Below are 25,290 nucleotides of genomic sequence, written 5' to 3'. Positions count from 1 at the left end.
TGTTTTTTTTTTTTTCTTTCAATACTTGTTTTCTCTTTCCATAATTTTAATTTATGCCATCTTGTTATATTTTAAATGACCTAATAATCTTCTATAAATTCTTTGGGGCCATAGAAGGATATTTGCATACCTATGCATACATACATAGATATGTTTGCATATATATGTTTATTTGATTATATGTGTGAAATGAATCTGCAAATAAATTAAAACTTTACTTATTTTTGATAAGATATCTCAGCTCTATGATTTACTAGTACTGCATATATTATAGAAGCGTGTTAAGGTTTCTTTGAATATTTTACTCATTTTTGTCATGTTTCTTGTCTCATTTTCTGAAAAATTTAAAGTTTTTTAGAACAGAATTTTTTTCCCTTAAAATACTTCCTTTTAAGGTAAGATAAAATTTATTTCCCTATTTACTTTTTAAAAATGATTATTTAAAGGAACACTCTGTGAAGAAAAAGAAGAAAAAAGACAAGCATTCAAAAAAAGTAAAGAAAGAGAAGAAAAAAAAGAGCAAGGAACAGAAGTATGAAAAGAACAATGAGTCATCTGATAGTTCATCAGTAAGTATATGCTAAAACTAATCAAGCATCTACTTGAGAAAATTTTCTTTAAAGAAATAATATATGAAAACTTAAACTATATGAGAACTTAAAAAAAAAATACTACTAGTTAGGATATAAAAATGCCTGAGAAACATCTACTTGGAAATATTCAGGAGATAGGAAGGTAAGAAGATGGAGATAAGATTTGGGAGTCGTTGCTTATTGAAGCCATTAGAATAAATGAATTGCATAGGGAAACTGAAAAGAAAGAAGAACACCAGCACTGAGGAGCCAAGAAAGGACACTAAGCAGAAACGGTTGGAAAGTTAGGAGAAGCAGGGGAGTACTGTACAAGTAAGGGAAAGGAGTTCCGAGGCATTGGAGTCTGTTATCCCTATTTGTTTTTTCATAGAAATTAATACTTAAGTCTTTAAAGTATAATATCCTATATAATAAAAGCCTAGGTGGTGTCGCACGAGGGTATCGTGCGACATTGTCACAAGATGGCCACCACAAGATGGCTGCCCTCACGTCGTCACAAGTTGGCCACTACAAGATGGCTGCCACAAGATGGCTGTAACAAGATGGCTGTCAGGAGAGGGCAATTGGGGGCGAGATCAGGCTGATAGGGGAGGGCAGTTGGGTGCGACCAGGCCTACAGGGGAGGGCAATTGGGTGTGACCAAGCCTATCTTACATGAGAATGTGGTACATTGCATAGTGAGCAATACAACTGAATAGTTTTGTCAAGTAGCCAGTATATCCTCCTATATAATAAAGACCTAATATGCAAATGGTCATCATGCCCTCATGCCATAATAGCTCAGACTCTCAACACTGGGGAGAGAGGAATGGGGACCAGTCAGGCACAAATGAGCTCGTGAGATGGGAATGGGGATAAGCCAGGCTGCAGACCGGGAGAGGAACAAGCCTCCCGCCCTGTGGTCCTGGGCGCCAGTGGCTGCACCTACACCTGTGGCCCAGGAGAGGGACAAGCCGCCTGCCCTGTGGTCCTGGGAACCAGCAGCGACCGTGGCTGCGGCCTGGGAGAGGGACAAGCCGCCCACCCCTCGGTCCCGGCGCCTGTGGCTGCAGCTGGCCCGGGTCCTGGGTGCCTGTGGCTGGCCAGAGAGAGGGAAGCTTGGGTCCCGGGTGCCTGGGACCGGCTGGAGGAGGGAATCCTGGGTCCCAGGTGTGGGGTGAGGCAGAGGCGGTTAGGGACGATCAGTCCAGCAAGGGAGCAGTTAGGGGTGATCAGGCTGGTAGGAGAGCAGTTAGGGGCGATTAGGCAGGCAAGCAGAGGTGGTTAGGGACAATTAGGAAGGCAGGCAGAGGGGTTAGGGGCGATCAGGCAGGCAGGCAGGCGAGTGATTAGGAGCCAGCAGTCCTGGATTGTGAGAAGAGTTGGACATCCCCCGAGGGGTCCCGGATTGGAGAGGGTGCAGTCCGGGCTGAGGGACCCCCTCCCATGCACGAATTTCGTGTACCGGGCCTCTAGTTGGTATATAAAATGCCATTGATTTCTGGGTGTTAATTTCGTATCCTGTTAACGTTGCCAAATTCATTTATTAAATCTAGCAGGTTTTTGGTGGAGTCTTTAGGGTTTTCTTTGTACAATATCATGTCTGCAATTAGTGAGAGTTTTACTTCCTTCTTTCCCAGTTGGATACCTTTTTTTTTTCTTCTTATCTGATCGCTGTGGCTAGGGCTTCTAGTACTATGTTGAAGAAGAGTGATGAAAGCAGACATCCCTGTCTTTTTCCTATTTTTGGAGGAATTGGTTTTAGCTTTTGTCCATTGAGTGTGATGTTGACTGTAGGTTTGTCATATATGGACTTTATTATGTTGAGGTATGATCCCTCTATTCCAACTTTGCTGAGAGTTTTTAAGAAAAACAGGTGTTGTAATTTGTCGAATGCTTTTTCATTGATTTGATCAATTAGTTTATGTTAAACTCTCTTTTTAATGGCTAACACAAAGCGGTAAGAACCAGGTCTTTGTAAATTGATTTGACAATCTAAATATGAGTAGACCTAAATATGAGAGAAATATATTTATAGTGATTATCCTAAAACATTGTAACTGTGTGTGTGTGTGTGTGTGTGTGTGTGTGTGTATGTGTATACTAGAGGCCTGGTGCACGAAATTCGTGCACTGGAGGGTGGGGGTGGCAATCCCTCAGCCCAGCCTACGCCCTCTCTCAGTCTGGGATCCCTCTCGCAGTCTGGGACCCCTTGCTCCTTAATACCCGCCTACTCGCTGCTCCTTAAGCACTGCCGTGGAGGTGGGAGAGGCTCCCGCCACTGCCACTGTGCTCGCCAGCCCTGAGCCCAGCTTCTGGCTGGGTGGCGCTCCCCCGTGGGAGCACACTGACCACCAGGGAGCAGCTCCTGCGTTGAGTGTCTGCACCCTGGTGGTCAGTGCGCATTATAGCAACTGGTCTTCCTGGTCGTTCTGCCATAATGGTCGCTTAGGCTTTCATTATATAGATTACTAGAGGCCTGGTGCACGAAATTCGTGCACGGGGGAGGGGTGTCCCTCAGCCCAGCCTGCACCCTCTCCAATCTGGGACCCCTTGAGGGATGTCCAACTGCCCGTTTAGGATCCTACTGGGATCAGGCAGTCGGACATCCCTCTCACAATCCAGGACTGCTGTCTACCAACTGCTCGCCTGCCTGCCTTCCTGATTGCCCCTAACCACTTCTGCCTGCCAGCCTGATCACCCCCTAACCACTCCACTGGCAGCCTGATTGATGCCTAACTGCTCCCCTGCAAGCCTGATTGCCCCCAACTCCCTCCCCTGCAGGCCTGGTCACCCCTAACTGTACTCCCCTGCAGGCCTGGTCACCCCTAACTGCCCTCCCCTGCAGGCCTGCCCCCCCCCCAACTGCTCTCCCCTGCAGGCCTGGGTCCCCTGCAACTGCCCTTCCCTGCAGGCCTGGGATCCCTGCAACTGCCCTTCCCTGCAGGCCCGGTCGCCCCCTACTTCCCTCCTCTGCCAGCCTGGTCACCACCAACTGCCCTCCCTTGCAGGCCTGGTCCCTCCCAACTGCCTTCCCCTGCTGGCATGATCCCTCCCAACTGCCCTCCCCTGCGGGCCATCTTTGGCGGCCATCTTGTGTCCACATGGGGGCAGGATCTTTGACCACATAGGGGCAGCCATCTTGTGTGTTGGAGTGATGGTCAATTTGCATATTACTCTTTTATTAGATAGGGTAGAGGCCTGGTGCATGGGTGGGGGCCAGCTGGTTTGCCCTGAAGGGTGTCCTGGATCAGGGTGGGGGGTTCCCTTGGGGCATGGGGTGGCTTGGGCGAGGTGGTTGCAGGCTGGCTACGCCCCCCGCAACCCAAGTGGAGGCCCTGGTATCTGGGATTTATCTTCTATATTGAAACTTTGGAGCCTTGAGTGGAGCCAAGCCTCCTGCTTGCTCCGTGGCTGTAGCCATTTTTGTTGGGATTTATTTATCTTCTATAATTGAAACTTTGTAGCCTTGAGTGGAGGCCTGGGCCATGCAGGGTGTGCAGGAACCTTGGCTTCCTCCATTGTCGGGGAAACCCAAGCCTCCTGCTCGCTCTGTGGCCATAACCATCTTGTTTGGGTTAATTTGCATACTCACTCCTGATTGGCTGGTGGGCGTGGCTTGTGGGTGTAGCAGAGGTACAGTCAATTTGCATATTACTCTTTTATCAGATAGGATATATATTTACACACACACATATATATGTGTGTATGTGTGTGTGTATATATGTGTGTGTGTGTGTGTGTGTGTAGTTTCTCTCTAAATCGAAAACAATACATAAAAGAATAAATGAATAAAATCTACTCTGCTTTGGGAAACTGTTGGCAGTTGAAATGCCAGAGACATATATGTTTGCACCATGTGGATTTTACCTTTTACAAGACATATTTTCTGTTCTCTAGTTAGGTAGTTTTTAGAAACTTTGTGGAATGAAGGAATACTGGTTTAATTCAGGAAACCCACTTTTTCCTCATTGGCTTCAGAGTTTCTCTGCTGTGTACTAACAAGCAGTTTGCAGTGGGTGATTTCCAGGATCTTTCCTACACTTGAGTTGTACAGCTCTAAAGAATGGATTTTAGAGCCAGACAGACTTACATTTCTATCCTGGTTTTCCTATTTGGATGCCATTAACCTGGGAAAGTTATTTAATTTCTTTTTTTAAAAATATATTTTATTGATTTTTTACAGAGAGGAAGGAAGAGGGATAGAGAGTTAGAAACATCGATGAGAGAGAAACATTGATTCAGCTGCCTCCTGCACACTTCCTACTGGGGATGTGCCCACAACCAAGGTACATTCCCTTGACCGGAATTGAACCTGGGACCCTTCAGTCTGCAGGCCGACGCTCTATCCACTGAGCCAAACCGGTTAGGGCTAATTTCTTATCTGTAATACCAAAATAATATTTCATGTCAGGTTGTTTTAAGGAGTCAACATGATAGCATATGTAAAAACACTTATTCTGGTACTTAACATAGAAGAGTTGGTGGATATATTTGTTGAAAACAAAACTCAAAACCTGTTGAGCACATAGGTGATGTTGACTGACTGCCACTTTGTTGATTTAACAATCTGTTATTTAAACTCAGTAACTCTAGCTGTTAACTGAGATTTGTGCATTTTTGGATCTAGAAAACTCTCAACACTTGAAACTTTGAGCCAAACTCATTTAGTTGGATGTTGATTCCTTTGTTCTAGTTAAGCAAAGATGTTAGTAACACTTGATGTGCGTAGGAACTGCAGTTCAGGGTTGAAGTGAGTTCTCTATCCAGCATTCTGATCTCTGTGTTTGCCTTCCTTTGGCTTGCTAATATACTACTAAGAACTTATAAGTGATTTGATTGGTGCTTCATGAGCACATTCCTAAATAGTTAACATGTTCTTTCTTCAAATATTCAATGTATTTGTTTAAAGGGGAATTACAGTATATGAATTTTCTCTAGGAAGTTGAATTTCTGCTATTTAACAGCACACAATTTTCATATGAAAGTATGCAAATTTGAAAATTTACTTATATGCTAAATATTCTTAGAGCTCTGAAGATGAGTGGGTTGAGGCTGTTCCACCCCAGACTTCTGGCAAGGAAAAGGCCTGGAAACGGAAAGGTGAAAAGTCAGAAAAAGAAGACAACCAAGGTATTCAGGTAAGCCACCTGATTTTAAACAAAGAAGTGTGAACTTGTAAGAATAGATTAATACTAAATGAAAGATGATTATAATTTATTAGGTAGAAAAATTAGACTTTGAAAACCATTCACTTTTATATGGTTTGGCAGTAATGCTGTTTGCTGAGCCTTTAGACTCCCCTCCTCCTCCTGTGAGAAAGTAAGTGCTTATCTCTGTTCTAGTTCCTCTAGAAAGTTTCCTGCCTCTGGTTCTTGATAGAGCAGGGGCACTTTCTCCTGTGTACTTGAGGCCTGTAGTATTATCTTTATCTGTCCTTTCTATCATGCGTAGCGTTTCATCACAGTTTTCCTTCTCCTCATGTTATAATTCTCATAGCAATACTTAGAATTGCCTAGTTCACAGATTTTGGGTTATTGTTCATTTGCTTGAGGAAGAATGCTGCTTATGCACTATCAGCCACAGGGAAGAAAGAATGGTGAAAAGCAACTAATGTTGGAGTGTCTGTTGTGTGTCAGACTCTGATCTGGATGCCTTAAACTTGTTTTCTTGTTTATGCCTAAAACAGTCCTGAAAAGTAGGGGTTTTATTCTATTTTACAGGGGAGAGAATAAGGCTTAGAGAGACTAAGAAATTTGCTTTAAGTTAAATAGTCATGTAGGATTTAATCTAGGTTCAGCTGCCTCCAAAGTGCCTACTCTTTCTAAGTGTTTAGTATTAACTTTTAATTAATTTAGATCAAAATGACTTTTTTTTAACAGAGGGATGAGTGGATGACTGTTGATTTTATGTCTGTTAAAACTGTGTCATCATCATCACTCAAAGCTGAGAAAGAAACAAAAAAGAAAATAGAGCAAGCAAAAACCCTAGCACTTGAACAGGTAAGATACTTAAAATACTTTAACTTTCTAATTTGCCTCAATAAATCGATAAAATATTTATACGAATGCAGTTTTACTTGTAAGATATTATTTTTTTGTGGTATTTTATAAAAATTAGTGGGAGCAACTGTGAATTATAAGTTCTTTTAAAGTAAGTTTTCTGTAGGAAGTAAGTTTAAAAGTATACTAGATTTATAAATCTGGGCTTATTTAGTTGAGTAATAATTGAGTTTGATTTATGGCTTGGATTCATAAAGATTTAGGGCTTGAACTGTGCTACCTTTCAGGTGAGAATTTATTTTAAAGTATTCTTGAGTTGGTAGTGCCTTGAAGTGCTTGGCAGAAGTAACCACCAGTCCTTTCTGGAGGAGGATCACACTGTCAATTTACACATCATATGTTTCCCAGAAATAAGTTCTATGGATTGTATGCTCACAATCCAAAATCATAAAATACATGAAAATACAAGGATTGTCCATGAATAAGAGTTAATCTAAAACAGTAAACAGCAGAAACCTTTATCTGTTGGAATATTGAAGAGCTTTATATAATAACAGGTACAGAAAATATGAATGAAAGATTAGGAGACAGATTTGAGAGTCAATAAGAGCTTATAGAAATGAAAATTATTACCGTTCAAATAAAAAAGTCAGTAAATGGTTAAACAACATATTGAATACAGCCAAAGAGAGAATTAGTGAAAAAGAGGAGTCTAAGAATTTACTCGGGGTGCAGCAAAGAGGGACTAATAAAGGAAAAATATAAAAGAGTGATAATAAAATATGATCAGTGATGTTTTTTTCCAGTTTAATTTTCATTCTGAAAATGTAGGTGTGGTTAATTGTATTGACTGATAATTAAGCAGCTATCCATAAGGAACATTGGAAGCTAAGGGTTTTTGGAATACTTTGACTAAGTTCTGTACAATGTCTTTATCTCTGAGTTAGACCTGAAGGTGTCGGACTTCCTGTACAAAAAGGAAAAGGGAAAGTACAATAGGGGGATAATCAGTGAATAGTGGAGCAAGAAAGGGGAGCAGTGTAAAATATGGAAGTTGATCTTACCCATTGCCATTACATACGTACTTCTGAAATAATGCTGTGCTACTTGAGAGCGCTGATAGTCTGCTTTGCTAGTCTTTTTTTGACTTGTGGTCTGATGTTTTGCTGATATTCAGGCCTATTCTCCATATCAAACAATAGAACATAGTAAACTCTTGAATATCTTTAATAGATTTAAATAGTGATTAGATTTTCTTAGAAAGACTTTTAATAAAAGTGCTTTCACTTTCCTAAGAATCTAATACTTTTGTTGTAATAATTCTTTATTGTTGAAAGTATTACATATGTCCCTGTTTTTAACCCATTGACCCCCTCCAGCCTGCCTCTGCCCCTCACACAAGGCCTTCAGCACCCTATTGTTTGTGTCCATGGGTTATGCAGATATGCATACAAGGTCTTTGGTTGATTGCCCCCTCCCCTGCCCCTGAGATTCTGCACTCTGTTCCATACTCCCATGTCTCTGGATTCATTCCATTCATCAGTTTATTTTGTTACTTAGATTCTATATATGAGTGCGATCATGTGTTACTTGTCTTTCTCTGACTGATTAACCAGTTAACCAGGTGTACCGGTTAATAATACAGATTTTGTAATCAAAGAAAACACGATAATTTCAAGAGAAACATCAACAGTGCTTTATTCAAAGTAATGTCCGTTTCTAGCTACACATTTCCCCATCTTTCAGGTAATTTGTGAATATCGTCCCAATAGAACTTTTCTTGTTTTGAGGCAAACCATTCAGAGACCCAATTTTCCACTTCTTCGTATATTTTGAAGTGCTGCTCAGAAAGTGCCTGTGCCATCGATCAGAACAAGTGGTAATCTGAAGGAGCAAGGTCTGGTGAATACAGAGGGTGGGTTAATACTTCCCAGGCAAGATCTTTTAACGTGTCTTTAACTGGTTTTGAAGTGTGTGATGAAGCGTTACCATGAAGCAAAATTACTTTGCCGTGTCTTCTGGCCCATTCTGGTCGTTTCATGATCAAAGCCTGGTTCAAATTGATTATTTGTTGTCAGTAGCGATCAGTATTAATGGTTTCATGTGGTTTTAGAAGCTCATAATACACCACACCTTCCTGATCCCACCAAACGCAGAGCATTGTCTTCTTTCCAAAGCGATTTGGCTTTGCAGTTGATGTTGATGGTTGACCTGGATTAACCCATGATTTTGTGCATTTGGGATTCTCAAAATAAATCCACTTTTCATCGCCAGTCACAATTCCATGCAAAAAAGACTCTTGTGCCGTTGAAGCAACATTTTACTGATGACTTTTCCGTTTTCCATTTGTCTTTCGTTCAGTTCATGTGGCACGGCACCCATTTTCCTTCCTTTAAAATCTTCCCCATTGTTTGTAAATGATCTGAAATTGTTTGCTGAGCAACATTTAATCTTTCTGCAAGTTGTTTTTGAGTTTGACAGGCATCTTTATCCAATAATGCTTGTAATTGTTGGACTTCAAACTTTTTCAGTTAACCTGGACATTCTTTGTCTTTCACATTGAAATCATCACTTTTAAAGCATTTAAACCAGTGTTCACAAATATCTTGAGATGGAGCATATTTACCATAAGCTTCCTGAGTTTATGATAACTTTTTCTTCAAAATAAAGTAATGAATTAAAATTTCCTGCAAATGCTCTTTTTTTTGGCACAAAATTCGACATTTTTAAGTGTAAAAATATCTTATTTGTTAACACCTTCAGCAAATTTGACATGAAGTTTTGAAACTTGCTGTCAATACAGCAAAATAGCATACATATCAAATTGCATATATATCAACATATGTGTAACTCCATCTATTGAAAAAAATCTGCATTATTAACTGGTACACCCAGTATTTCACTTAGCATAATACTTTCCAAGTCCCTTCATGGTGTCTCAAAGGGTAAGAGATTCTTCTTTTTTACTGCTGCATAGTATTCCACGGTGTAAAGGCACTGCAGCTTTTTTATCCACTCGTGTATTGATGGGCACTTGGGCTGTTTCCAGTTAGCTATTATAAACTGTGCTGCTATGAACATAGGGGTGCATATATCCTTTCTGATGGTGTTTCTGATTTCTTGGGATATATACCTAGAAGTGAGTTTACTGAGTCAAATGGGAGTTCCATTTTTAAATTTTTGAGGAAACTCCATACTGTTTCCACAGTGGCTGCACCAGTTTGCATTCCCATCAGTAGTGCACGAGGGTTCCTTTTTCTCCACATCCTCACTAGCACTTGTCATTTGTTGATTTGTTGATGATAGACATTCTGACAGGTGTGAGGTGGTACCTCGTTGTCGTTTTGATTTGTATCTCTCAGATGATTAGTGACTTTGAGTATGTTTTCATATGTCTCTTGGCCTTCTGTATGTCCACTTTCAAAAAGTGTCTATTTAGGACACTAAAATGGTCCTTTGCCCATTTTTTGATTGGATTGTTTATCTCCCTTTTGTTAAGCTGTGTGAGTTCCCTATAAATTGTGGAGATTAGTGCCTTATTGGATATAACATTGGCAAATATGTTCTCTCATGCAGTGGGCTCTTTTGTTGTTTTATTGATGGCTTCTTTTGCTGTGCAGAAGCTTTTTATTTTGATGTAGTCCCATTTGTTTATTTTCTCCTTAGTTTCCATTGTATTGGTAAAGATATTGCTATGACATATGTCTGGTATTTTGCTGCCTATGGATTCTTCTAAGATATTTATGGTTTCCCGTCTTATGTTTAAGTCCTTTATCCATTTTGAGTTTATTTTTGTGTATGGTGTAAGTTGGTGGTCTAGTTTCATTTTTTTGTATGTATCTGTCTGATTTTCCCAACACCATTTATTGAAGAGACTGTCTTGACTCCATTGTATGCTCTTGTCTCTTTTGTCAAATATTAATTGAGCATAATGGCTTGGGTTGATTTCTGGATTCTCTGTTCTGTTCCACTTGTCTTTATGTCTGTACTTGTGCCAGTACTAGGCAGTTTTGAGAACAGTGGCTTTGTAATATAACTTGATATGTGGTATTGTGATCCCTCCAACTTTTTTTATCTTTCTCAGGATTGCTGTGGCTATTTGGGGTCTTTTTTTATTTCATACTAGAGGCCCGGTGCATGAAAATTCTTGCACTGGAGACGGGGGGTCCCTCAGCCCTGCCTGCATCCTCTCACAGTCCGGGAGCCCTCAGGGGCGGGAGGCGACCTGGGGATCAGGGGAAGGCGACGCCCCATCACACCTCTGCACCTGCCACTGCCGGCAGCACAAGCCTTGGCCGGATCTGGTTACCTGAGCCTCGGGCGGCCCTGGGCGACTGGGCAGCTGCCATCCGAGGCTTGCCTGTGCATTGGGCTGGCCCTGGGTGGCTGGGGGCTGAGGGGACTGGAGGACTCCAGAGGCAGATGCTTGGAGCAGCCAGGACTGCCTGGGGGTGGGCCTGGCCTTGCCGCAAGTACTGCCCTGGCGGGGCTGAGGGGACTGGGCGCCACCATCTTGTGGCTATCAGCACCGCCATCTTTGAGGGCGTGGCAGCCAGTTAGCATATTCCCTACTTATTGGCTGTGAGCGCCGCCATCTTTGAGGGCGGGGCAGTTAATATTCCCTCCTTATTGGCTGTCAGCACCACCATTTTTGCGATGGCGTGAGGGTCAATTAGCATATCCCCTCTTTATTAGATAGGATGAATTTTGGAGAGTTTGTTCTAGGTCTGTGAAATATGCCGTTTGTATTTTAATGGGGATTGCATTGAATCTATAGATTTCTCTGGGTAGTATGGACATTTTAATGATGTTGATTCTACCAATCCATGAGCACGGTATATTCTTCCATTTGTTCAATGTCCTCTATCTCTTTTTTCAACGTCCTGTAGTTTTCCAAGTACAGGTCTTTTACCTCCTTAGTTAAGTTTATTCCTAGGTATCTTAATTTTTTTTGTTGCAATGGTAAATGGGATTGTTTTTTTACTTTCTCTTTCTATGAGTTCATTATCCTAATATATAAAAACCTTGGGTCCATCACATCCACCGTGATCTGGGTCAACTGTGAGGAGCCAATGGATGCCTAGGAGGCAGAGATTTTGATGCTGACTGGCATAGAAACTGACCAATCAGAACCAAATCTGCATCAACTGTGAGGAGCCAATGGCTGCTTAGGAGGCGAAGCTTTTGATGCTGACTGGCATAGAAACCGACCAATCAGAACCAAATCTGGGTCAACTGTGAGGAGCCAATGGCTGCCTAGGAGGCGGAGCTTTTGACGCTGACTGGCATAGAAACCGACCAATCAGAACAAAATTGGCCGGCAGAGGAGGCAGTTGGGGGCGAGATCAGGCCTGCAGGGGAGGGCAGTTGGGGGCGAGATCAGGGCGGCAGGGGAGGCAGTTAGGGATGATCAGGCAGGCAGAGGCAATTAGGGGCAATCAGGTCGGTAGGGAAGGTCATTTGGGGGTGAGATCAGGCCATCAGAGGAAGGCAGTTGGGGCTATTAGTCCGGCAGGGGAGAGCAGTTGGGGGCGAGATCAGGCCATCAAGGGAGGGCCGCTGGGGGTAAGATCAGGCTGGCAGGGGAGGGCAGTTGGGAGGGACCAGGCCTGCAGGGGAGGGCAGTTGGGGGGGGACCAGGCTTACAGGGGAGGGCAGTTGGGTGCGACCAGGCCAACAGGGGAGGGCATTTGGGGGCGAGATCAGGCCAGCAGGGGAAGGCAGTTGGGGGCAACCAGGCTGGCAGGGGAGGGCAGTTGGGGGCAATCTGATTGGCAGGGGAGCAGTTAGGTGTTAATCAAGTCAGCAGGGGAACAGTTAGGGGGTGATCAGGCTGGAAGGCAGAAGCGGTTAGGGGCAATCAGGCAGGCAGGCAGGCAGGCGGCGAGTGGTTAGGAGCCAGCAGTCCCGGATTGTGAGGGGGATGTCTGACTGCTGGTTTAGGCCCAATCCCACAGGGATCGGCAGTCAGACATCCCCCAAGGGGTCCTAGATTGGAGAGGGTGCAGCTGGGCTTAAGGACACCTCCCCCTCCAGTGCATGAATTTCGTGCACCGGGACTCTAGTTGGTGTATAAAAAAGCCATAGATATCTGGGTGTTAATTTTGTATCCTGCTACATTGCCAAATTCATTTATTAAGTCTAGTAGTTTTTTGATGGATTCTTTAGGGTCTTCTATTTACAATATCATGTCAACTGTGAATAATGACAGTTTTACTTTTTTTTTTTTTCTGATTGGGATGCCTTTTATTTCTTCTTGTCTGATCGCTATGGCTAGCACTTCCAGTACTATGTCGAAGAGGTGTGGTGAAAGTGGGCATCCCTATCTTGTTCCTGTTCTTAGGAGAAATGGTTTTAGTTTTTGCCCATTGAGTATGATGTTGGCTGTAGGTTTGTCATATATGGCCTTTATCATGTTGAGATATCTCCCTTGATTTCCACTTTGCTGAGAGTTTTTATCCAAAATGGGTGTTGGATTTTGTCGAATGCTTTTTCTGCGTCTTGATATGATCATGTGATTTTTTGTCTTTCAATTTGATTATGTGACGTATCTTGTTTATTGATTTACAAATATTGTACCAGCCTTGCATCCTGGAATAAATCCTACTTGGTCATGGAGTATGATATTTTTAATATATTGCTGAATCCAATTTGCTGATATTTTGTTGAGGATTTTAGTATCTATTTTCATCAGGGATATTGGCCTGTAATTCTCTTTCTTTGTAGTTTCTTTATCTGATTTTGGAATTAGGATAATGCTGGCCTCATAAAAAGAGTTTGGAAGTGTTCTTTCCTCTTGGATTTTTTTGAAATACTAGTTTGAGGAGGATAGGTGTTAGTTCTTTGAATGTTTGGTAAAACTCCACTGGGAAGCCATCTGGATCAAGGCTTTTGTTTGCTGGGAGTTTTTTGACTACTGCTTCTATTTCATCATTTTGCTATTGGCCTATTCAGGTTTTCTGCTTCTTCCTGATTCAGTTTTGGGAGATTGTATTTTTCTAGGAATTTGTTTCATCCACATTGTCTAGCTGTTGGCATATGGTTGTTCCTAGTATTTTCCTTTGTATTTCTGTGGTGTCAGTTACTTGTCTGCTTTCACTTCTGATTTTATTTATTTGGGTCCTCTCTCTTTGTTTCTTGATGAGTCTGGCTAATGGCTCATCACTCTTGTTTATCTTTCAAAGAACCAGCTCTTGGTTTCATTTGTTGTGCTTATTGTACCAATTTTCCAGCTTTGAGTTTCAGGTTTTCTAAATTAACATATCTTTTTCTTATAAATTCTTTTATAAACTTTCCTGATTTAATTAAAGCAGCTTCTGTGGGAACCCCTTTCACGTCCCGCGTGGTTCAGGGTTCCTGTTCAGGGTTCGGGTTCTGGAGAAGGCCGCACACAAATGAAAAGAGACTCGGAAAAGTATTAATTTGGAAATATTGGGGGCCAGGCGGGAGCCCAACTCTAGTGGAAGGACTACCCTTTGCTCTGGCCTTGCAATCCCTTTTATTGAGACTATGGGATACGCCCATAACCTTTAGGCAGGAAATTCCAATAACAGAAATTTACATAGGAGAAACAGAGTTGGAGGCTGCTTCAGCTAACAATGTTTCAACTAAACAGTGAGTGATTAAAACAATTAAGGTTGTTGACCAGCCTTCCCAGTTTCCTGTCCACATCCTTCCATCAGTGGTAGAATGATTGGCCTCCGGCATCTCCCCCGTTTCTTTCCTTAAAAAAAATTTACATCTCCAGACCAGAAATAAACACATAAGAACAAAAATGTTTGAGTCCCAATTTCAATGTCCAACAGTTCTGAGTTCCAGTTTCAATGTCCAACAGTTCTTTATATGTACATGTCAGCAATGACATCTGGATAGTGAACAAATGGTGGTAAGGCAGGTCTGACCCTCTCTGGTTTGGTCCTGGGCAACCTGCTGCGTCACACAGCTGCTTACTGCTAGCATGGCAAGGCATCATCAGCGTCTTCCGTCTCTAGATTGTTTCTCCTCTTTGTCTTCATGGCTGGAGGATTACTGTCAATTCCTCTCTGTTGTAGGAATCCACATGGTCTTGGAGTTGTTTTCTGAAAATATACAAACATACTCTCGACCAAAAGTTAATAAAGGAATCTTTTCTATAAATTTTACTTGGGATCCTTTTTATTTTTTGCCCAGACGATTTTCCTTTGGCCTATTTTGATACCATGTATGTTTTTCATTGGTGTCTTGCTGTTAGCATTACAAATGAAAATGAAAATTTTTTAAAGTAAAGATTTTCTAGATGTAATTTTCTTGCAGAATATTTTTCCTTACATGCTATTTTTCCACTACATTATCCCCCCTTTTTTTGATTAATGGAGGCTTTTGGAAATTTTTTTTTTTTTTATAAATTTTGGTTAATACTTTAGGAACAGCCTCTTGTACAATTAAATTTTCTGTCAAATTTAATACTTTAACAACAATTTTAGTTTACTCTGTAAAAATTAATGGAAAGAATTATATGCATCCTTGAGAAAGCCCTGAGCACTCCTAGATTTAGGTTAGATTTAGATATAGGGCAGTCACCATTAGCCACTTCTCTGTTGCTTGGGTCTCAATATGAGCTGGGCCAAGTCTCTTGTTTGTAGCTGGATCTCAATCTGAGCTGGGCTCTGTTACCTGGGTCCCGATCTTGAGCTGGGCATGGGAAGCGCAAAGCAGCCATGGGGGCAGGAGACGTCCCTCAGAAGGGGCGAGGATTCAAGCCCCTGCAAGGCTGGGGGGGTGAGGGACTATGCCCCACCTCTGTTGATCCCCAAGTTCTCTCCTGATGGCCCCCTGCGACTGTGCCTGTCTTAGGTTGCCCCTCCCTTGAGGAGTCTTACCCGTCATTGACTAACCAGCCATCCTCCGGGGCCAAGCAGGGTGATGTGAGGTTCAGTTCTGTCTCCTTGGTAGCCTATGCCCCTATGGCCTCCACGCCCAGCACTTGCCTTGGGATCCCCTCGCCTGCTGGCGGGGCCCCAGCATTGATCACATATCTTGGGGAACCCAGGTTTATTCTCCAGAGAGGGCCCAGCTCACGCCATTGTGCGAGAGACAGATCCATGGTGCCAGCCACCATGAGGCTTCAACTTCAGCATGAACTGAAAACTCAAGCAACAGCTATGGGCAATTGGATTGTGAGGAGAGGGTCCCTCTTTGCAAATAAGGCAAGAAAGGCCAATATAGGATGCTCAAGTGCCTTCCCAGTGAGGCTTTCCACACAGTGGAAGGGATTAAATCCTTTCATGTCCTTTTAAATTGCTGCCATACATAAAAAAAAATTTTAGATTTTTAAGTTTGGATTAATTGTACAATATGCTGTTGTAAAATATCAAAAACTATAATGACATTGTAGAATAATACCATGCAATTTTCAAGTATATTAGATCTGTTTTTAAAAGGATTTCCTTTAAGAAGAGAGAATAATTTTCTTGTATCACTCTGGGCCCTTGGAGTTTTACAAGAATCATCTCTGTTAAGGCCTTGAAATTTTAACAACCATCAAACAAATATTTATATCCATATATGATTTACTAGTTTTTGCATCAGCCATTCATATGCAAACTTGTTATCTACTTCCTGCTGGTTATTTGCCTTAGGGCGGGAATTTCAAAAAGGGGCTGCTTAAAATGCCTTGGTAAACTAGCTTTAATTTGTCTCCTGGTTCATCTTTGCCATCTTTAAAGCTAAACATCTCTAGGGTTTTTATTCTGTACACAGAAAAGTGTCAAGCCCAGCTCAAAAACTATGCGCACTCGTTTTTTAAACTGGCCCTTTCACTTTACATGAGCACAGAAATCCCCGATGCATCATGAATTTGTAAAAGCTTTAAGTCATTAGCTGGAAAAAGGAAAAATGGCTAATATGAGGAAAAATACCATGTAAGGATATTCTTTGCTCTAAGCCAATGGCAATTCAAATTTAAACTGTACATTCTCTGCACCTCTCCCAGGAGCAAGTAGTGATAGTCCCCTACTTCCTTGCCCCACCCATGTTCCTCCTGGATATTACATTAGGCAGGGAATCAGCACACATAAGGGTTCTTACCCATGAAGGGTCAGGAAACATAAGTCCAAAATACTTCCCATTTTGCCCCAGGTAATATTACCGTACAGCTGATTACTGCTAGTATGGTAAGAAAGACGTTCTCAGGCATCTGTACCGTCCTCTTTACCATGCTCCAGGTGGTCTCCGGGCTGTTTGTTGTTCGGCTTGTCCTCCTCCTGCTCCTCATCTTTAGTGGATTGCTTGGAGTTGCTGTTCTCTGTAGCTGAAGTAGTTGATTTTCTGCGGCTGCATGGTGTGGCTCCAGGCGCAAGGTCTTCATTTGTCTGGCTAATTTCTCTCGTGGATTCCTGTTGCAGTTTAATATTTCTAGCAGGAATCCACACGGGCTTGGAAAAATTCTCTGGGAATATACAAGCATACCCTCTGCCAAAGGTTAGTAATGGATCGGGTCCCTTCCATAAACCAGATTCGGGATCTTTCCATTTAACTAGACCATTTTCTTTTGTTTTATTCTGATGCCAATGTATTTCCATAGGCGTCCTTCCTTCATCATCACAAGTGAAAAAATTTAAAGTAATTAAGGCTTGGTGCAGTCTACCTGTAGGTGATTTCTCCATCATCCCACCTTTTTGTTTTTCAAGTTGGGATTTTAGCCGCTGATGCTGTCGTTCAATAATGGCCTGTCCTTGGGAATTATATGGTATTCCTGTAATATGCTGAATTTTCCACCTTTTACAAAATTCCTGGAATTGACAGCTCGTGTAAGCAGGCCCATTATCAGTTTTAATAATTTTTGGAACTCCCATGACGGCAAAAGCAGCTAGGCAATGATTAATAACCTGTTTTACTGTTTCTCCTGTAGATGCAGTAGCCCATAGGACTTTTGAAAAGGTATCTACGGAGACATGTAATGCCCCAAGGCGTCCAAAGGAATTATAATGCGTTACATCCATTTGCCAGATATGGTCTCTTAGCAAACTTCTGGGGTTGACTCCTGTGTTAGGCCCTTGAGGTAGATGTAACATGCAAGTTGGACATTCCTTAATAATCTGTTTTGCCTGTTGTCGAGTGATTGAGAATTGTTTAGACAACATTTTGGCAGGCTGATGTAAAAGCTGATGAGATTCTAAGGCTTCTTTTAATAAAGCAACCAGTTGATCAGCCTGTGCATTTCCTTTTGTTAAAGGACCAGGTAAGACACTATGAGCCCTGATATGGGTGATATAAAAAGGATATTGTCTCTGTTGTACAATCTGCTGAACTTGTTTGAATAGTAAAAATAAACTTTGGTCACTAAGCCATTTCAACCGGGCAGTTTCAATTCTATTCACTAAGTTTGCAGCATAAAAGGAATCAGAGACAATATTAAGAGGCTCTTGGAAATCCTGCAATGCAGCCTTAATAGCTTCTAGTTCAATTCTTTGTACAGAAGTATGACTGGTCAGTATGACTCAGTCTGAATTTATTGTATGATAGGCAGCTTTCCCATTTGATGACCCATCAGTAAAAACAGTTAAAGCTCCAGGAATAGGTTCCTGCCTAGTATTTTTTGGTATAATGATGGAGGTATTATATAAAAATTGTAGTAATTTATCTTTTAATAGATGACAGCTAAGTTTCCCTGAATATCCACTTAACCCAATTTGCCAATTTATATCAGTCTGAAATAAAATTTCTACTTGCTTACCAGTGAGGGGGAGGTAGATACACTGGGGCTCTTCCCCTCTAAGCTGTTTACAACGTTTTCTAATTTGAAATATTAATTGGGCCAATAGTTCTACATAAGTAACTGCAGTTTTAGAGGATTGATGTCCTAGGTAGACCCATTCAATAATGGCGGGAGAATTTTTATTTTGAAAGATGACTCCAGTGGGACTATTTGCAGTAGGGTTAATTTGTCCCAATAAAGGTAATTCGGGCTGTACCCGTGCTACTTGGGCTGAGGAAATTGCCTGCTCAACCCTTAGCAACTCATTTCTAGCTTCATCTGTTAAAGTTCGGGGAGAAGAAAGATTAGAGTCACCTCTAAGTAAACTAAATAAATTTGTCATTTCTCCTGTAGAGATCTTCAGATAAGGTCTTAACCAGTTAATGTCTCCTAATAATTTCTGAAAGTCATTTAAGGTTTTAAGACAATCTTTTCTTATCTCCACCTTCTGAGGCCTAATGCTTTGGTTTTCAATTATGGTTCCCAGATATTGGAAAGGCGTTTCTTTCTGTACCTTCTCTGGAGCAATTCTTAAACCCCATTTAGGGAGCTCCTCTTCTAATTGGGAAAACATGGCCAAGGTCTGTTCTTCCCATGGGCTTGCTAAGAGCAAGTCATCCATGTAATGAATAATGTAAGATTGGGAATATTTGTCCCTTAAAGGCTGAACAGCTTGAGCCACATATTTTTGACACAAAGTAGGGCTATTGGCCATTCCTTGAGGTAAAACCTTCCATTGATATCTTTTCATAGGCTCTATATTATTAATAGATGGCACTGAAAATGCAAATCTCTTTTTATCTTGAGGTGCCAAGGGAATGGTGAAAAAACAATCCTTAAGATCTACTACTATGAGGGACCAATTTAAAGGGATTTGTGAAGGCGCTGGGAGTCCAGGTTGTAAAGCTCCCATGGTATGCATAGTAGCATTAACTGCTCTAAGATCATGTAACAATCGCCATTTTCCTGTCGCCTTTTTAGGGATTGTAAATATAGGCGTATTCCAAGGACTATTGGAAGGTTCTATGTGACCAGCTTCTATTTGTTCTTGTATTAATTCACGAATATGACTTAATTTCTCCTTGGTTAATGGCCACTGATCCACCCATAGAGGTCTATCATCTTTCCATTGTATAGGATCAGCATGAGGGTGAGGAGACTGAGCAGTGACCACTCCTAAAAAGGTTGATATCCTATCTGAGTCATTAACTGCCTTCCTTTACCGGTAATAATATATGCCTGTAAACCTTCTAAAACATCCCGGCCCCATAAGTTGACTGCAATTCCAGAGATGACGTAGGGCTGAAACCATCCTGTCTGTCCTTCCTCATCTTGCCACCTTAACACTGCAGCACTACATTGTGTGTCATCTGGAACTCCCACCCCCTTAACTGAGCCCATAGCTTCTGCTGTGGACCAACTTGGAGGCCAGAATTCTTTGCTGATAACACTAACATCCGCTCCAGTGTCCACTAGACCCCTAAATTGTTTTCCCTCTATTCTTAAATTAATCATAGGACGGGTTTTGCTAATTTCATGTATCCAATAGATGTCCGAGCGTCCAAATCCTTGCATTTCTCTTTTCCTACTTATAACCTCACCTTGCTGAACATAAGGTAGAAGTAGTATCTGAGCAATTCTTTGTCCTGGAGTAATTTGCATAACATGATTACATTCTAATATAACTTTAATTTCTCCTTCATAATTTGAATCAATGACACCAGGCAGAACAGTTAGTCCTTTCAGAGTGTTTCCACTCCTCCCTAAGATTAATCCTAAAGTTCCCAGTGGAACAGGTCCCCAAATTCCTGTAGGAATAGCTTGCCGAGCAATATCAGGGGTCAAAGTGACCGCTATAGTGCTGTTAAGATCCAGGCTTGCACTTTTTGGAGTTGCTCGGATGAGGGAATCCACTGTGGGCCTTGCAGGGCAGATTTCCCCTATTGATGACGGGGCTGGGGGGCGCCCCTCTGGCCGTTTCCCGGCGATTGACCATGCCCTCCATCTTGATCTAGAAGTTGCCCGTTTCTATGAAATCTCGATCTACACAGACTGGCCCAATGGTTCCCTTTCTGACATCTAGGACACCGAGGGATTGAATCTCTCAGCGGCTGAGTGTTTACACCTCTCCCTAGAGCGCTACCTTGTGCCCTTCTTAATTGCCTACATTCCTTTTGGAAATGTCCTGCCTTTCCACACTTAAAACACCTCTTATTTCCCACTGTTACTGCAGCAGCGAGTAAATTTGCTTGAAAAGTGCCTGATCCCACATTCTGACATGCTCGAATCATCTCTGTAATGGTACTATTTCTTCTCAGAGATGTCAGGCATTTCTTACAATCAGCATTGGCATTTTCATAAGCCAATTGCTGAATTAAAATATCTCCTGCTGCCTCATGTTGAATCTGTCGTCTCACTGCTCGAGTGAGACGAGCCACAAAGTCAGAAAATGACTCTGTAGGTCCCTGCATACATTTACTAAAAGCTCCCTGAGGGTCCCCTTTTGTTGGTAAAGCCCACCAAGCTTTCCTTCCACAAAGTCTAATTTGCTCATACGCCTGTTGCACATAATGTAGCTGATTTTGTACATCCATATACTGCCCCAGTCCTGCCAGCATTTCATAAGTTATTTGAGCATTTGGCCCTCCGTTTGCGCGGGCTTGCTCTTGACATCTCTCCAAATATTCTCCCTTCCATAGTAAATAATCTCCTCCATCCAGAGTTGCACGAGCCAGAGAATACCAATCATAAGGAGCTAAGAATGCTTCAGAAATATTGTTCATAATTTCTCCTGTAAAAGGAGCCGTTGGGCCGTTTTGAACAACACTTTCTCGCAAAGCTTTTATCATTTTAAAATCTATTTTTTCATGTTGTCTTATTATCTGATTTGGGAGCTGTGGGTCAGCTACTTGTATAATAGGAAAAGCAAGCCTTTCTTCCACCGACATGTCCTTCATTCCTTCTCTGATGGCTCTGTGTATAGATGATTCTATTGGTGGTGAATTAAATGTTTCAGGATTAGGACATGGAGGTGGAGGGGGCCATAAAGGCCATTCCTCCAATTTTTCTTCCTGCTCCTCTCTAGGAGGAGCGGAGGGAACCAGGGGAGAAGGCTCCTCCTCAGCCTTTCTAAAAGGCTCTAGCAAACGCAATATTATGTTCCCCATGGAGAAACAGTTTTTTGAGGTGAGTTTTTTTTTTTTTTTTCTGCTGCTGAGCTTTTTTTTTTTTTCTTTCAACTTTTGACCAACTTTTTGCCAAACACTCAAGATCTAATGTACCTTCTTCAAGAAACCAAGGGTTATATTCTAAAACAAAAACTATAAAAGAATACCTTCTGAAACTTTTGATACCTTAAGCATACAAACCAAAATTCTAATAATAAAGTTTATTTTATATTTATAGCCTAATTCTTCCCCATTAGCCTGGCTGAAAAAGACGTTCCCACCCTACTTACAGTTCGCGACTCTGCAGCTAGTCCGTGGGCTTTGTGTACGGTGAACCTCCCTCACCTTTTTCTAGGTGAATTTTTTCCTTTCCTTCGCTCTTAGGCGAAAAATATCATCTCCTCCAGAAGCCCCGAGTTCAGGCGCCAGATGTGGGAACCCCTTTCACGTCCCGCGTGGTTCAGGGTTCCTGTTCAGGGTTCGGGTTCTGGAGAAGGCCGCACACAAATGAAAAGAGACTCGGAAAAGTATTAATTTGGAAATATTGGGGGCCAGGCGGGAGCCCAACTCTAGTGGAAGGACTACCCTTTGCTCTGGCCTTGCAATCCCTTTTATTGAGACTATGGGATACGCCCATAACCTTTAGGCAGGAAATTCCAATAACAGAAATTTACATAGGAGAAACAGAGTTGGAGGCTGCTTCAGCTAACAATGTTTCAACTAAACAGTGAGTGATCAAAACAATTAAGGTTGTTGACCAGCCTTCCCAGTTTCCTGTCCACATCCTTCCATCAGTGGTAGAATGATTGGCCTCCGGCAGCTTCTATTGATCTAATTTGCTGTGTATTTTTTGTCTTTTGCATCTGTGTCATCTTTTTAATTTCTGTTGCTACTGCTGTAGTTTGAATGCCACTTTTTAGATGTATGTCTTCCCTCTCTGATCCTCATTTATGTCATCCATACTGGAGTTGAGTTAATATCTGTAGTGAACTGAGGACAGTCCCTGGAACTAAGAACCGTTTAAGGTTAGATATTATGGTTCAGTCTCTAATTCACTCTTGCCTGGGCAATTACAATAATCTCTTTGTTTTTCAGCATCTTGCAGCTGATGTCAGGTTAACTTTTTCAAAGTACAGCTTTGATTATGGCATTCTTTTTAGATGTCTTCAGGGATTCAGTTAAAAAAAATTGTCTTTGCCATTTCTAATGTTTCCTTCTGATGGAACAAGCTCCACTAGTGGTATTTCATGCCACCCCTTTTTCTCATTCTGTCCTTGACAATATGGAGTAAATTATCTATTTTGAATTTGGAAAGAATAACTGGGCATACTTTGCTTAGTTCTGCCTTTTCTGCTTGTGGGACAGGCTGCCTACAGAGAACATGTAGGGATTGTTCAGTGCTGTCAATACTTGGGAAGTCTGCCGGGGTCAGTTAACAGACCTATTTGGCTTTCATGGAAAGAAAAATTCTCTTCCAATTTAGCCTTTATCAACAATAAAGGTAATTTTTTTATTGTAATTTTTAACTTGTTCAGGGCCTGGATATAAATAAAAAAAAGGTGCTGCAGTTTTTTTTGTTCTCTTTTAAAACCCTCCCCAAAAGCTGCCTGCAAATAGAGTCCAAACATATTAGTTTGAGCTCTTTCTCTTAGGTAATTTGTACCTCAACCAAACTAGGTTAATGACTTTCCTTCATTTCTCTGCAAATTCCTGTCTCTGAATTTTTATTCATCTGATTCTTTCTAAGTCAGTTCCCTCTGTCTCTGAATGTCTACATCTTGTTTATCCTTCAGTATCCTATATAATGAAGAACTAATATGCAAATGGTCATCATGCCCTCACGTCATCACGCCTAATGGCTCAGATACTCAACACTGGGGAGAGAGGAATGGGGACCAGCCAGGCACAAATGAGCTCGTGAGAGAGGAATAGGGACCAGCCAGGCTGCGGCCCCAGAGAGGGACAAGCCACTTACCCCGCGGTCCCTGGTTCCAGCGCCAATGCCTGTGGCTGTGGCCTGGGAGAGGGACAAGTTGCCTGCCCTGTGTTCCCAGGTGCCTGCAGTTGCAGCCTGGGCAAAGCTGCATGCCCATGGTCCCCTGTGGCTTCGGCTGGCCCGGGCGAAGCTGGCCTGGGTCCTGGGTGCCTGTGGCTGACCAGAGGAAGGGAAGCCCGAGTCCTGGGTGCCTGCAACCGGCCGAAGGAGGGAATCCTGAGTCCCGGGTGCAGGGAGAGGCAGAGGCAGTTAGGGGCGATTAGGCCAGCAGGGAGCAGCTAGGGGCGATCAGGCAGGCAGGTAGAGGTGGTTAGGGGCGATTAGTCAGGCAGAGGTGGGTAGGGGCGATCAGGCAGGCAGGCAGAGGGGTTAGGGGCAATCAGGCAGGCAGGCAGGCAAGTGGTTAGGAGCCAGCGGTCCCAGATTGCGAGAGGCAGTCGGACATCCCCCGAGGGGTCCTAGATTGGAGAGGATGCAGGCTGGGCTGAGGGACCCCCCTCCCGTGCATGAATTTCATGCACCGGGCCTCTAGTATACTATGAAATTCTTCCTATTTTTCTTCACTGATATCAATTTCTTCTTTCTTTATATTTCCATAGCACTGTATTTACACCTTTCTTTTAAAATACTTGTAGTTTTCTGTAATTTAATAGTCTTAATCCTTTTTCCCTCCTGAGATTATAAGATTTTTGAGAATCTGTTTTGTTTATATTGTATCTTCCTTAGCAGCTAGTATAGAACTCTGTAGATAGTAGGTGCTATTTTACTTTTTGTACTTTTGAAATTGTAGAAGACTTATTCTTTTCCCCATGATTTTACCTTGTTGCTCTTTAAATCCCTGGATTTAGTTCTGAAGATCATAATCTGTAGTAATTTTTTATTTTTGTTTCAGTAAGAATTCAGGTTATTGTGTGCAGAAGTAAACCATTGAGACTAGTGACTGAGACTAGCCAATTGTCAAATATCTGCACATCAGTTTGAGTGTGTTGGTTTTTGCACATCATCATATTCTTAACATTTAGCCCTAGCCTACGATGATGGCCCTTAGCTGAAGCTTTGATGTGAAGCATGTTGATTTTATATCTCTTCTTGATTTTGAGTATATCATTTCTTTGGTTTTCTAGGCTAGTGTTTTTCAAAATGTGTATGGTGAAATTAATTTATTGCAGTCAATATTTAGCAATATAAGGTATCAGTATGTATTGATATAATAACGATACATTTTGTTTCCTTAGTTCTGGAGATAGACAGATGCGGCACACACACACACAATCTCTCTCTGGGTAAAGGTCACAAAAAAGTTTGAAAACCAATGCTCATGGTTGCGTCTGTGTCCTCTGGGCTTCTTATGCCCACATTGTGCGGTAGGTTATAGACCTGTAGCGCATACCTATAGACCCTGTCTAGCATTAAAGAAATGCATACCAACTTTTCAGTCTTCTTTTACAAGCAGGAGATCACCCCACCCCAGGCCTTGGCTTTGGTGGTGAGACTAGCTTCATTTTCCTGTTTTAGCAGGAGCACATTTAGTGTTTACCTTATACTAGTGCAGCCGTGGGCAAACCCGTTAGGCTGTTCTATCCGGCCTGCGGAGCCGAAAGAGCGGAGGGTTCTCTTGCTCTCCCCTCCGCTCCTTTACTTTGAATTTATATTAGTTCACACAAACACTCCATCCATGCTTTTGTTCCGGCCCTCCGGTCCAGTTTAAGAACCCATTGTGGCCCTTGAGTCAAAAAGTTTGCCCACCCCTGGTCTAGACCAAAATTTCTTTGATGGCAAGGGCTATGCCTGGCTTATTCATTATAGCCCCAGTGCCCAG

The 25,290-nt window shown here is 42.2% G+C and overlaps 1 protein-coding gene across 1 annotated transcript in view; it reads left to right on the top strand.

Moving 5' to 3' along the window:
- The window catches only part of CWF19L2 (CWF19 like cell cycle control factor 2), a 109,607-nt gene that overhangs the window by 2,085 nt on the left and 82,232 nt on the right, over positions 1-25,290 (top strand). The window contains exons 3-5 of the mRNA XM_080687708.1: positions 447-569; positions 5,603-5,713; positions 6,455-6,574. Of these exons, the coding sequence (XP_080543834.1) occupies positions 447-569; positions 5,603-5,713; positions 6,455-6,574 (354 nt within the window). The remainder of the gene's footprint in view (positions 1-446; positions 570-5,602; positions 5,714-6,454; positions 6,575-25,290) is intronic.

The sequence above is a fragment of the Plecotus auritus genome (assembly GCF_963455305.1).
Source record: "Plecotus auritus genome assembly, chromosome: 9".
In the NCBI taxonomy this organism is placed as follows: Eukaryota; Metazoa; Chordata; class Mammalia; order Chiroptera; family Vespertilionidae; genus Plecotus; species Plecotus auritus.
The sequence above is the reverse complement of the archived record's forward strand: the minus strand, read 5'-3'. Positions and strand labels throughout refer to the sequence as shown.